The 13410-nt window shown below is 30.5% G+C and overlaps 1 protein-coding gene across 8 annotated transcripts in view; it reads left to right on the plus strand.

Annotated features, from left to right (window-relative positions):
- LOC106113462 (mucin-17) overlaps positions 1-13410 on the plus strand; it is a 57460-nt gene that overhangs the window by 34485 nt on the left and 9565 nt on the right. For all 8 annotated transcript variants that reach the window (XM_013306238.1, XM_013306242.1, XM_013306244.1 and 5 more), the window contains exons 4-7: positions 9552-10682; positions 10878-11000; positions 11153-12154; positions 12228-12338. In XM_013306238.1, the coding sequence (XP_013161692.1) occupies positions 9552-10682; positions 10878-11000; positions 11153-12154; positions 12228-12338 (2367 nt within the window). The remainder of the gene's footprint in view (positions 1-9551; positions 10683-10877; positions 11001-11152; positions 12155-12227; positions 12339-13410) is intronic.

Consider the following 13410-nt stretch of genomic DNA (forward strand, 5'->3'; position numbering starts at 1 on the left):
TCTCTGCAGCCCTGACCACTGGTTGTGGAGTGGAGTCATGAGATTCCGCAGCCGGTGGTGTCCTATTTTTAATATAATATATTTTGTATAATTTATTATTTTATATATGGAATGTAATATATTAAGAATAAGGTTAATAAATAAATAAGTTAAATACTTATTTATATTTATAACATTAGTAAGATGAATAGCGTGTGTTAAATTATTTTCAGGTAGTGTATTATTATGAGTTATTTAACAATTTCCTAATCTTTGTGCTACAGTTCAAAAGTATTCTTCTACTTATTTTATATAGTTACTATGTATTATGTCATCTTCTATTATATTTATACATATATACAAAATTATAATAATCATCTTTATTTTGGAAACATTTACAAAATATGTTATACCGTTTTGTTACAAGATGAGTCAGTTATTTGTTTGTCGATTTTATAAGGTATCAGGTAATTTATAGCGAAGATTTAACTCTAATAAGGTTCTTCGTGGGTGAACGTGATTTCTAATGCCATCAGGAGGTCACCTACTAGACAAAGAATTCTAAGTTACAAATAAGTTAACGTTTCTTATTTGTTTTTTAAATATAACTTAAAGATCTTACATCTTATTAAATGTTATATTTAATTTGCTCTGATTACAAATGTCTTATCTCGTTATAGACATCTGTTGGTACACACCTCTAGTTCTGATGAAATACATTTTTTTGGTATGGAGTAATTTTTCTTTTCTTTAATGGCTAATAGTTACACTATCTTTAAAAAGTAAGTTTCAAATGTATGAATCAGAATCGAATTTATTTATCGTTAAAAACTTAAAAAAGGTATATCTTAAAGAGAAATGTCAAGGAATCACCAGGTCTAAATATGACTTCATTTAATTGCGTGTTGTTTTACCGTTTTCAAAACATAACCTTTGCATTGGATGTTTTAAAAAACATATTAAATGGCAGTGTGTCAGTTGCATCATTGTCTTTAAAAGGGATGTACGAATACTTCAATTATTCCAAAAGAAGTTTCTTATGTTTCGTAATTTCACTTTTATGGTATAATCGAAAGAGTTCATTTATAATTATTATATACTTATCACTGTCAATACAATTATGAGAAAGATAAGATGACAATCAATAGTCTATTGTATACCGTGTTTTATACTTACCGTTTTATACTTAAATAATTTTTTTTTTAATTTATTTGGGTTCTTATTTTTACTTTTATTTTGGCTATACATCTCTTTTCTTTCATATCGGTCTATATGCATGCTTCAGGCTCTACCAATATTACATTTTTTTCTATAAACTTTATTTTGCAAAATCTTTCGGTAGCAAATTAAATGTCATTAATTTAGTTATCGACAGCCAAAACAACACAACTAACCGTGGATTTCTTAGACTAAAATATGACAAGGATAGCCATATTTTTATACAGAGATTTTGGTCTCAAAAGCCCACGGTAAGAAGAATCAAAATAGATTTAGGAAATACTTTCTAAATTCGTACCTATGTATACTAATATCACGAATACAAGTTAATGTTAGCTTCGTGATATAAGTTATGTCATGTAATGTTAGACTTGAAGTGATTGGAACATGTTATGTATTGAGTAAGAAACACATAGGGCATTCAATTATATATAACGATAGACACAGGTTTATGTTAGGCAATGAAATTGACTACAGAAAATCTTAATCCTATTTATTATACTAAAGTAAAATGTAACAAAATAAAACATCTTTCGAACAAATAATTACTAAGATATCAGTATCGAATCAGTTTCCGTTGAGATTTTTGTTCTTTGTGTTTACATTGACTATGTATTCTCATAAAAACATGTTGGAACTTGTGGAATGACTCACAAAAATTTATTTTTAATTTTTAGTCGACTTTTATGTGGTTATATCTTTATATCAACTTTCTTTTAAAGCTGTACTATATTTAATTATTACTCGTTTAGATAGTTTTATTATGTAATATACGAAGAGCAACGGGTTTATATACGTTATATTTAAGGTTAGCTCTAGAATTACTGTAATGGATTAGCAATTTTACGTAACAAATTATAAAAAAAAATATTGCCTACGAGTTAATATAAGATCGCTAATGCTATTGCATAGTTAGCATAAAAAAATATGGAAAATACAACACAAAACTTAAAATTCTTTAACTATTTACGGATTATATAAATTACATTGATATACATAACAATAAAGCAATGTATAAATTGGAGGGGAAGTGTTATGTGCAGTGAGGAAATACGCGTAATATCAAAGGAAGCATTTGCCAATACTCTGTGGAGCGAAACATTCAAAGTCACAGCAATTGCTTTAAAAAATCACCAGCTTGCTTATTATGGATCGCCAAATAGATTAAAGATTTCTAAGGCAAGTAGTTCATATTTAATTGATAAGATATCTAAAGTTGCCAAGCCCTTTTCCTCTTTACGGTTGATTTCATACAGTTTTTTTTGTAGATTTTAATATAGCTGCTTGGAAGTTGAATTTTTTTTTTAGAGTATTTCAATGAAATAAGTTCAGTAGTATATTAAAGTCTATAATTCTACAGATACTTATTGGGTATAAATATTATATATATATATATATATAATTGATGTGTTCACTTTTATTTTAGTCCTGTTTCTGTATTATATTGCTATAGCAGTAATTTTGGAGATTATGTAGACTACTTATTAAGTTTTTTTTTAATTCCTCGCGGTCGCAGTCGCGGGCGACAGCCAGTAGCATATAATAATAAATATGTTATAATAATTATTAATAATCTGAGTCTTTAATAAGAGAAAGAAAGTGAAACGTAAACAAAGTAAGCATTAATGTTGACGAGGGTTCTTATTGGTCAATCGCCAATTTACAGAAAAAACTTTCACGGGCGATTTTTAATGAGTTTCGCGAAATGTTAATAAGAAAAAATTACTTGCTTAAATTATAATTCGATTTGTACTATCCTCCATTAAAGGGTAGAGACAGCTTATTAATTTTTATCTATTATAGATAATATTACATTAATTCCATGTTATCAGACCCAAAACTGGCAAATTAATAATAACGTGTGGTCTTAAAAAAAACTTTAATCAAATTGATAGAATCATAATAAGTTGTAGCCTTTAAAAAAATCTTGACATTTAAGTTCCCTTTATTAGTACAAAATGACTTCTTAATAAATTCATGGCAAACACAAATTTATTTAAATTTGAATAATTTATATTTAACGACCTGTTTCACCTATTTATTAGTAAGGGTCACCTAATTAATAATTATGTTAAAATATTCTACTTGATTGAGGAAAATCAAAAATAATACGAGAAATATGTGTTATTTTTAAATCTTACTACGAACTAGCGGTCGCTCGCGACTCCGTCTGCGCGGAGTTAAAAAAACATGATTAGTAGCCTATGTGTCCTGTAAGTCAAGTTTCATCGAGTTCCATTCTGCCGTTCTGGAGATACCTTCAAACAAACATCTAGCATTTACAATATTAGTAAGATAAAGTCTATTCAAATATTAATGTATTTAACATATAATTTCGTATTTGCTATTGTTTTCTTTTATTATTAACATTGTACAAAACAACTTCCCCTTAAACATAACATTAGTGAGATGGCATGACGTAGTTATGTACAACTTTCACTATGATTTCCTTACTGAATGAAATGAATTTAAATACTAAATATTAATATTATTATTATATTTTAATAAAATTTACTTCACATGTTTTAATAATTATTATATGATATAAAATACCCTGATATAGTTGTTATTTATATAAGTACATTACTCGACACATTTATGACTAAATCAGTTAATTTAGTGCTTAATCAAGTGTGTACTTCCAGTATTAATTACAGATTAACAAATAATAATTACTGAGCTAATACTTGAAATGGAATATTAGAAATCTTACTAACATTACAAATGCGAATGTTGGTGTGGATGAAGGGATGGATATTTCTTAGAAAGTATCTCCAAACCGGCATGTATCTCGGTGAAATGTAGCATAGATGTAGAACATAGCCTGGAAGAACATATAGGATACTACTTGAGTTTTTAATTCCGCGCGGACGGAGTGGAGTCGCGAACGACATCTAGTAAGTAAAGTTCTAGCAGACCAATCTTTGTCAAGTACGTTAACAGCATAACCATGTCTCCAATTGTTTCTGCTCTGTCAGAAGTTGTGTCGCTGATTCTTGGCATTGTTCAATTTAAAACACCTCCATTGTTGAGGATTTCTGTTTAATAAGCGTAACCGTTTCGTCACAGAAAACTTTTTCTATTTCACTTACAATATAAATTGGATATGTTTCAGGTTTTTTATTTCATTAAAACAATAGCTGTAGAGTTATTTAATGACCACTGGATGTATCTTTAGTATAAGAACAGCTATCGCCGGCGATTCCGTCCGCGCGGAATTAAAAAAAGAAACTAAACTAATAGCCTATGTCTTCCAGACAATGTTCTACGTCTGTGCCAAATTTCAACGAAATCCACACAACCGTTGTAAAGGTACCTTTAAACAAACATCCATCCATCTAAACATTTGCATTTATAATGTTAGTAAGAAGTCTACATTGAATTGTTCTTAAAGTTCCCGCTAAACGATTTGTACGGCAGTTATTTTAAAATCAAATATACGAATTTATCTATAATACTTACATTTGATATGTTTATTACATATGTCGATTGATTTATGATTTCTCAATTATAGTATAACATATATTGTATGGCGTGAGTCGTTGCGATAACATATAATATGACACGGTCACGAAATGGAGCACCGATTATATCTTCATGACCACAAACATGTTGATACGAATGTAAACCTGTCTTAGATTGTGTTATAGAACGTTTAAGATTAGAATATGAAAGTAGAAATAATGTTCTTGATCCATCTCTTATAATAATTTTGATTGATGACAACTGCAGTTATCTTACTTATATTTGAAGGTACATATCTCCAGAACGACTCAATGAATTTTTATGAAATTTGGCACACATGTAGGACATATGCTAGATGAACACATCGACTAAGATTTTTTTTTTATTTCCGCACGGACGGAGTCGCGGGCGACAGGTATAAGTTATAATGTTGAAAACAATAGTAGTAAATTATATTAAACAAATGTAAAGGGTCTTCAAAAGACAGTAGTGGGGTATTAAAGTTTTATTTTTGTTTTGATTACCAAATATAGAAACTAAGAACATTAAGAATAATTCTAATTATGACAAATAATCAGCTTTATATATTTATGTTAATAATAATTATAAATACTATTAATAATATATTTGTCAAATTAAGAATTTTGTAGCCTCATTATCTGTACCTTATTAGCTGTGTTAAAATATTTAAAAGCAATAAAATACCATACGTATCATTTATATAGAAATAATTCTAATTAATAAATTTAATAATATTATTGTAACAATATAGAAATGTATAATTTCGTAATTTATCTCTGTCAGACTAAAAGACAACTCGACTTTTAAAGATATTACTGTTTGTAAAGCTCAATAGTTCGATAATTTTAATAAAAGATTTGATTAAACTTTTGGCTGTGGCTGTGCGACATCTTTAGATTCCACAGATTAAAAAATATATATTTTCATGTCTTGGAAATGTTACATAACTAAATTTACTGATATTTTCTAACTACACATTGACATTTAAATTGTTATTTATCTTATTTTATATATTTATAACGATTAATTTTGGTTCAGTTTAAAATTATAGGCATCGTTTATAGAACGGTCAACGCTTCGTCTAGTCTAGTTTTAGTTATTACATAAAACACTATCACGCTATTGGCCGGCATTATTTTCGTAAGTGGTCTAAGTTACAAGCAAAAGTTATGGAGTATACTGTTATGTATTCATTTTATTTATGTACGTGCCCATTTAATAAGTGATATACAATGGCATCTTTTAATACGGTACGTTATAACAATTAAAAAGACGATTTTCTGATTTTTTATTTTTATTGCGATTGTTCGGTTGCTGAGTCTTCCAGCTCCATTGGTTCCCTATTCTAAGGCTAGCTTACGCCCGCGACTGCGTTCGCGCAGAATTAAAAAAAAAACTTAATAAGTAGCCTATGTGTTCTTTCAGGCTATTTTCTAAATCTATGCAAAATTTCCGCGAGATCCAAGCAGCCGTTAGGGAGAACATTCGTTTTTATTATATTAATTAAGATACGAAAAATACGTCTAGTATTACTATTATTCTATAACACGTACCAAGCCTTAACTAGTTGCATTATTATTACTCAACGCGCTCCACTTGCACACACGGATCTCTGAAACTTGTAATCGAACAGAAACCTTACCTTCTCTTTTACGCTGATTCATAAGGTCTCTGTGTTTAAAAGCTATAAAATTACAAAAAGAAAAAAAAAACGGAAATGGTGAATGCTGCGAATATGTCTTATTTGAGTAATCAACGATGTAAGCACGTTCACTCCGTGGTTATATATTTTTTCTGTGACTGTTTTATTTGATTAATATGAGATAAGTTGTCGCCCGCAACTTCATCCGCCCTGAATTAAAAACAGACATAATAAGTAGTCTATCTGTTCTTCCATACTGTGTTCTACATCTATGCCAAATTTTAGCGAGATGCATGCACCCGTTCTGGAGATACTTTCAAACAAATATCGATTCATCTTAATATTCGCATTTATAACATTAGTGCGATAAACGACTATGTTTAAAAATATGACAAAAAATATTCATACAAGGCAAAAGACGCGCTAGACGTAAGAAAGAGAGTGGACGGGGATTAATTCAGCGGAGGAACTGTTTCGCCTTGCACTTGACAGAACCAAATACTCCAAGTTAGCGGCCATCCTTCAAGACTGAAGAGGCACTAGAAGAAGAAGACGACCTATATTATGTTGTAACGTGTAACAGTTGACCACCATGTATTTTGACACAAAGATTAATTAAGTTAAAATTCTTGGCCTAAAATCCAATTATTTCTTTCAAAATGATTAATAAATTATCTAATATAAATAGCATGCATTTAATTATTATGCGACATTGTGACATATAAATATCGCCTTAATTAAAGCTGACTTCTAACATTTAAGTTTTCTAAATTACATAATTATGGAAATATTGTTGATACACGGAAATGATTTTTCAAAGCCAATAAAATAATTATTATTTTTAACAATATATTACAGGTTTATCAACTGTCGAACACACATAATCATGATGTTTAGTTTATTCAGAGACAAAAACCTATTCTAAGCCGACTTCAAAAAAGGAGGTTAGCAATTCGTTTGTATTTTTTTTTAAATGTCTACAGTGGGAAACTACGGCTGACAGACATTCGTTTAACAATCCGTAAAATTAAGAAACGTGTCAAGTAATGTTTGTGTGACACTAAAGTTCGATACTCTATTAACTCTATTTTTTTCACGTTCCAATTATATCGATTAACAAGTAATTTAGTACCAAAATAATCACAAGTATTAGAAAACTCTATATCATTTACCACTGTTGAAACAAATGGACAAAACCATTTTTTTAAAATTGAATTACAGGATTGTTATCTTGTTTTACAAAAAATTGTACGGTTGTTATTGTTTATGTATAAATGTTTTTTAAATAAACAATATTTACATTATGATTCGAATTGTTTATTATAATGACAAGTGCAAAACTATACAGAGTAAAAAAATGGTTTTGTAGTAGTAAATCATTTAATAATAGTCATAAACAAAGGTTAGTGCGGTACCGGACTGTGAGGGGTCTGTGAAAGGCAGCTTTGCTATAAATTTTATATTGGCAAAGTTTCTCTGTGCTGAGGTGAACATGACTGCAGCGTACATAATAAAACTTTTGATTTATATTGATTTAAACGTATGCGTAATTTTAGAACTTATACAATTTAAAAAAATGACCTTCTGAATTTGCCGTAATTAGATAATTAACAATCTTTTTGTCATCATTTGTTTTTCAATTGTAAAAAGACAACATACAAAATTGAGCAATACTTTTTTAAAACCAACACGTCTAATATTTATCGGTTAAAGTCTTAAACTGACCTTCGTTTGTTTCTAATCATTAGTCGATAAAAACTTCAACCTTTTTAATTTTATAATTGACATTCAATTGTTTTGCAACCTGATTGACACGTCTATCAACGAAGACTGAAATTTTACATTTCAATTAATGATATAAGTCTTTTGATTTTAATGATTTACTTTTTATATTTCAATCTCGACTGTACAAAGGAATGCAATTATGCAATGCAATTACTAGCGGACCCGACAGACGTTGTCCTGTCTACACGTCTTTAATTCGAATATTATTTAAAATTTTACACTGCGATTGTAGCGCCGTCTGTCGGATCCAATGTAAAACATTCCAAAATCAACAACTACTAATAAATTAAAAATTAATTAAAAAAACATTGTCCAGCGGACAAAATTGTGAATCTAAACCATTCCCAGATCCCTTGAACACACAGAAAACATTTCATCAAAATCGGTCCAGTCGTTTGAGAGAAGTTCAGTGACATACACACGCACAGAAGAATTATATATAAAGATTAAAAATACATTTAGGTTTTGCAATTTCAAAAATATTACTAATACGTACTTAATAATACGTAAAACACTTTTTTGTTCTTAAAATAAATACTAAATTACTTGTTGCAAATAAATTACGCAAACTAAAAATCTGTTATAAAAATAGAACATACTGTAGTTCGATCACTAATCGAAGTTAAATTCTTATAGTAAAAGTTAGTCTAAGTTAAACCCTTAAAGCTGTTAAGTCAAAGAATAAATCAAAATCCTTATCTTATATCATGTGAGTCTTTATATGGCTTAATACGAAACTGGTTCAGTTATAGTGAAGGGTCTAAAAGTGTAATATTCTGCAGGACATATGTACATACACACGAATACACATGGCTTAATAATATCGAGTTAATATACCTTAGCTTGCGAGCAAATAGAGGACGCACGTGTCTTGAATTGTAATAAAGAGTTATTTTCCTAAATTTAAAATAATAATTGTAACTAAATACTTACTAAATACTTCACAGATTTCATTTTAGTAGAATATTAGACGAAATGCATTCACTTATGTACAATAAATAGAGATTCTTTACTAAAAACTTAAATAAATTCAATAGTAAATGGTAATGCTAATTATTTTATAATCCATCTTAATAGCAAATGAAATAATTTCGATAAAATGTTGTAGAAAGTTACAACGTAATGTCATTAACTCCGGTTACTGTAAAATATTGAATTCGGCCAAACAATACACTTTCATTACATCACGTTAAATAACATTTTCTGATTGTTGGTTCCAGTGACTGGTTGTCTCGATGTTATTTAGTAACATAAGTTATAAGTAACATAGTTTGTTAGCTTTGTTTGATTAACTTAAGGCTACGGACGCAGAATAAAATAATATTTTGTTACTTAGGATTGTTGGTTGAATTCCATTACGTATAGGCTATTTTGTCGATTAGTGTCAAGTATCATATTATTTCTTGTCAACTTGTTCAAATATTTCTTATTGTAATTTCAGGTGGAAGGTGTCCGAAATAGCAGACGACTTTCAAACTTCGACTCGAGAGGTTCAACGAGTACGGAGAAGATTGATGATGCTCAGCCTACCTTCCGGTCCAGGAGTTACCGAAGACGTGAAGAAACAGCTTCACCTGCACCCAGAGATATCACCAGATCAAAATCCCGAAATAGGGTCTCAGAATCTTTAACTTCTAATGCCGTCACAGAACAATCTCCAACAGAAAATGGAAGGAACGAGCGATTTGATTCAAGAAGGACCAATAGGATACGAAGCCGACCTACTGAAAATCAAAAAGCCGTTACGACATTTCCAAGTAGAGACACTACTGTAAATAACAAGGCACGACAAAGTAATCGAAGAGCACAGTACACTACTACTACAGTATCCACTTCAGCACCATCTTCATCAGTCACCAGTGATATTAGGAGAGATGTAAATAGAAGAGCTCAGACAACTACCACAGAAGCCGTTACTATACTCTCTTCACCAACACTTGATGAATTCAAAAGTGAAATCACAGCTTCCACTTTCGATGATTTTACTAGAACAGTTCCAAAAGAAGAAGACATTACTACTGTTCAATTTAAAAGGAGGAGCACCACAGCTAAAAGTGTAGAAGTAGAAACACCAATAAATACAAAAGCAGCTAGAACACGAGGGCGCGTCATTACAAAAACAAATATCAAATTAGACGACATGGCTAGTTCTGATGCAACTAATGTATTAAGCATATCTGAAAATAATTTGACTTCCGAAAAATCTTCTGAAGATGCAAGAAAATCTCGTAAATTAAGGTATAGGACACGTTTATCGGAAACAGATACTAATCTCACAGGTGAGGGGATAACAGCTTCAAATGAAATCATTAAAACTTCAAGAAAGCAGCAGAAACAACCCGAAAGTAAGACAACAACATTAGCTCCAACTGAAAGAAAAGTTCAGAGGAACGTAGAACGCAACTCTTCAAAGTCGTCGGTAGTTAAGTCTATGAGAGTTGTTCGGCGACCATTATCGAGAGGAAATGAAAACGGAACAACTATTCCAAAAGTGAAAACTTCAGATGAGGTTGGAGACGATGATAACTATCCAGCAAGTTTTAAAGCTTTAATTCAAGCTAAAAATGCTTCGGTGAGTAGTTATTACTAGCGAAATGTAATTTTTGTTTATGAATATTCAATGGAAATATAATGGACTTAAACATTCTATTTGTTTATTATCCTCAAGAACCCTTAATTAGTCGAAACTTGACTTCTGTCAGTTGTTAGCAACTTCTTTTGCCATATTTAGCATCATGTTTTATAGACAACGTATTTACAATTTCAGACACAAGTGAGCTCTCCACCCAGCGAGAGTTTATCAGTGAAAGCAACACATACAGCTATCAACACTAACACAAAACCCTCACTGCCTTCCAACACAAGTATTGAATCAAACAGTATTACACGGGTAAATCAATCGTATCAAATAAATCTTTAGCTCATAAGTCATTCGTCGCCACGGTACTTTGTTATCTTCATGTGTTGTATTTTTTCGGTGAAAATTCCATTAACGTTATTAAAATATAGAAAATTCTGATTTTTTAAATGTAAACATTTCAGCTTCGCAGTAAGTTAAATACAACTGAAAATGACATAAAAAATGGAGACGAGAAACTAAGTGAATCTCCCTTAGATTCTCCCAAGCCCAAGTCACAAGAATATAAGTTACGAGGTACGTATTCTGTTCGACCACGAAAATTAAAAACAGAAAATGTAAGAACTACGACTACTACTAGTTCTCCAAATTTGGCAAAAAGTCCATACAAATTCACTAGAAAATTAAGAACAACAACATCTAGCCCGGTAGATATCAAATCGTCTGAAAGTCCTCGTAAGTTTAAAAGATTTGAATCTGGTCAATCACCACAAACTGCATCGGGACCACTTTACGCAAGAAAAAAAATCGCAAACAATATCAATAAACCTGCAGAAGCCGTAACTAATGATAACGGTAGGGACAATTTGAGCAGCAGTGTCTCAAACAACAGTGTGAAATTGCCAAGAACGTCTTATTATTCACGTCTAAGAAATAATGCCAAGAACGGTATAACAACAACGGAGTCTCCTAATACCGACATAAATAATCCTTTTAAAGTTGACAAGAAAACAGAAAATACTGCTGAAATGCCATTAATATACACTATGGTAAATAAACCAACCAAAACTGTGTCTGAGGAAAGTAAAAGCGATACAAAAGATGAGTTTTTGTTAGCTGTAAGTAGTAAGGAATCGCAAGAAAATAACTTGGAAAATGAATTAGTAACTAATGCCGAGGAGTCTGAAAACATGCCAGTAATAAACGTTTTCTCAACTACACAAAAATATCACGCTAATTATAAGGATCAGAGTTTGGGGAGTGACCGACAAAAAAATGAATATGTAGTTACTGCGGCGACACCTGCAATAAGAAATATACAAACAAGAAAGTACACACGTAAAATATTTAAATCTAAAGAAAAAGTGGAATCTACATCAATAAATCCTGTATCGAAATCAAAGGAACGTGCGCTTCGGAAATACAGTGATACTTTCTCGAAAACGACTGAAGCTTCTACTAATGGCGTAAGTAGAAACTTTATATCTACATACACAACGATAAACGTACCTTGCTATTGCCATCATACAACATTTACAGATTACTTCCGATCCTGAAAAACCAAAAAGCAGATTTAGTTCAAAATACAGAGCCTCAAATCTCGACAAAGCATTTTACAAACCTACAGTACCAACAGTCACAACAACAACTGTAAGTAAAACATATCAACAATAACATATGCAATTTCAAAACTATTTTAAATTATATTTCATAAAATATATCAAAATTTACACAACTTAGTAAATCTATTTACAGAACTAGAACTTTTGAAACGACAAAGCCCCTTTATGAAATTGGCCGTAAAACTGGTATTTTCAGTACTTCAATATTTTCTTAAAATTGTGTTTGTCACCAAACTTAACTAAATTAACTTGTCATAAATTTCATGCTAACATTTAGTATATTAGGTCCACATAATGGTATAAAACTGCTCATGAAAAAATGTTTCATTACATTAATTAGTAGTAGTAATTTTACGTAAAAATAACACACATTTAAAAGTTTAAATAAGTCTGACGGCACCCGTAACTGGATTTGTCTATATAAACGAAGATACATAAAAATCTTAATATTTCAATGAGTTAATTTGTTTAATCGACTCATTCTCATTTGTTTGCAACTTATTATGTTTTTTTTTCAATTTATGGGCATTTTTATATCTGTGTGTAATGTATTCGGTATGGTAAAATTTGAAACTATCGTTTTTCATATAATTTTTGTGGTCATTAGTAATTAGAAAATTTTCATTACTAAAGGCTTGGCTGAAATTCTTCGTGACTGATCATCAACTGACAAAGTCTATAAAGGAGCCGAAGTGGTTCGATGGCAATGATTTTAATGATGATACAACAGAATTAATATCAAGACCGAAAGCTACTACGATGGCATTCACTCACCAATCATCTGAACTGGTTAATGGAATCATTTAGATCTAGTCTTAACAAATACTAACGTTTTCACTACATCTGTATTCTTTATACAAAAGGTGCTTCCTAAAAAACTCAACTCCACTTGTCAACGAGTTAACACAAAACTACAGGAGAGTTTACAAACTCACAAATATTAAATCTTTTCGTATATTTTTACTGCCATAAATATGTCTGTGCAAGTTTAGTAATTTCTTATAGTAATACTTTCGGGATTATTACATGTTGCATGTCAATGAAGAAATGTGATTTTGTTTTGGTTTTCATTCATTTTAAGCTTTTTAATTCTGTTACGC

This window comes from Papilio xuthus, unplaced genomic scaffold (genome assembly GCF_000836235.2).
Source record: "Papilio xuthus unplaced genomic scaffold, Pxut_1.1 DF828258.1, whole genome shotgun sequence".
In the NCBI taxonomy this organism is placed as follows: domain Eukaryota; kingdom Metazoa; phylum Arthropoda; class Insecta; order Lepidoptera; family Papilionidae; genus Papilio; species Papilio xuthus.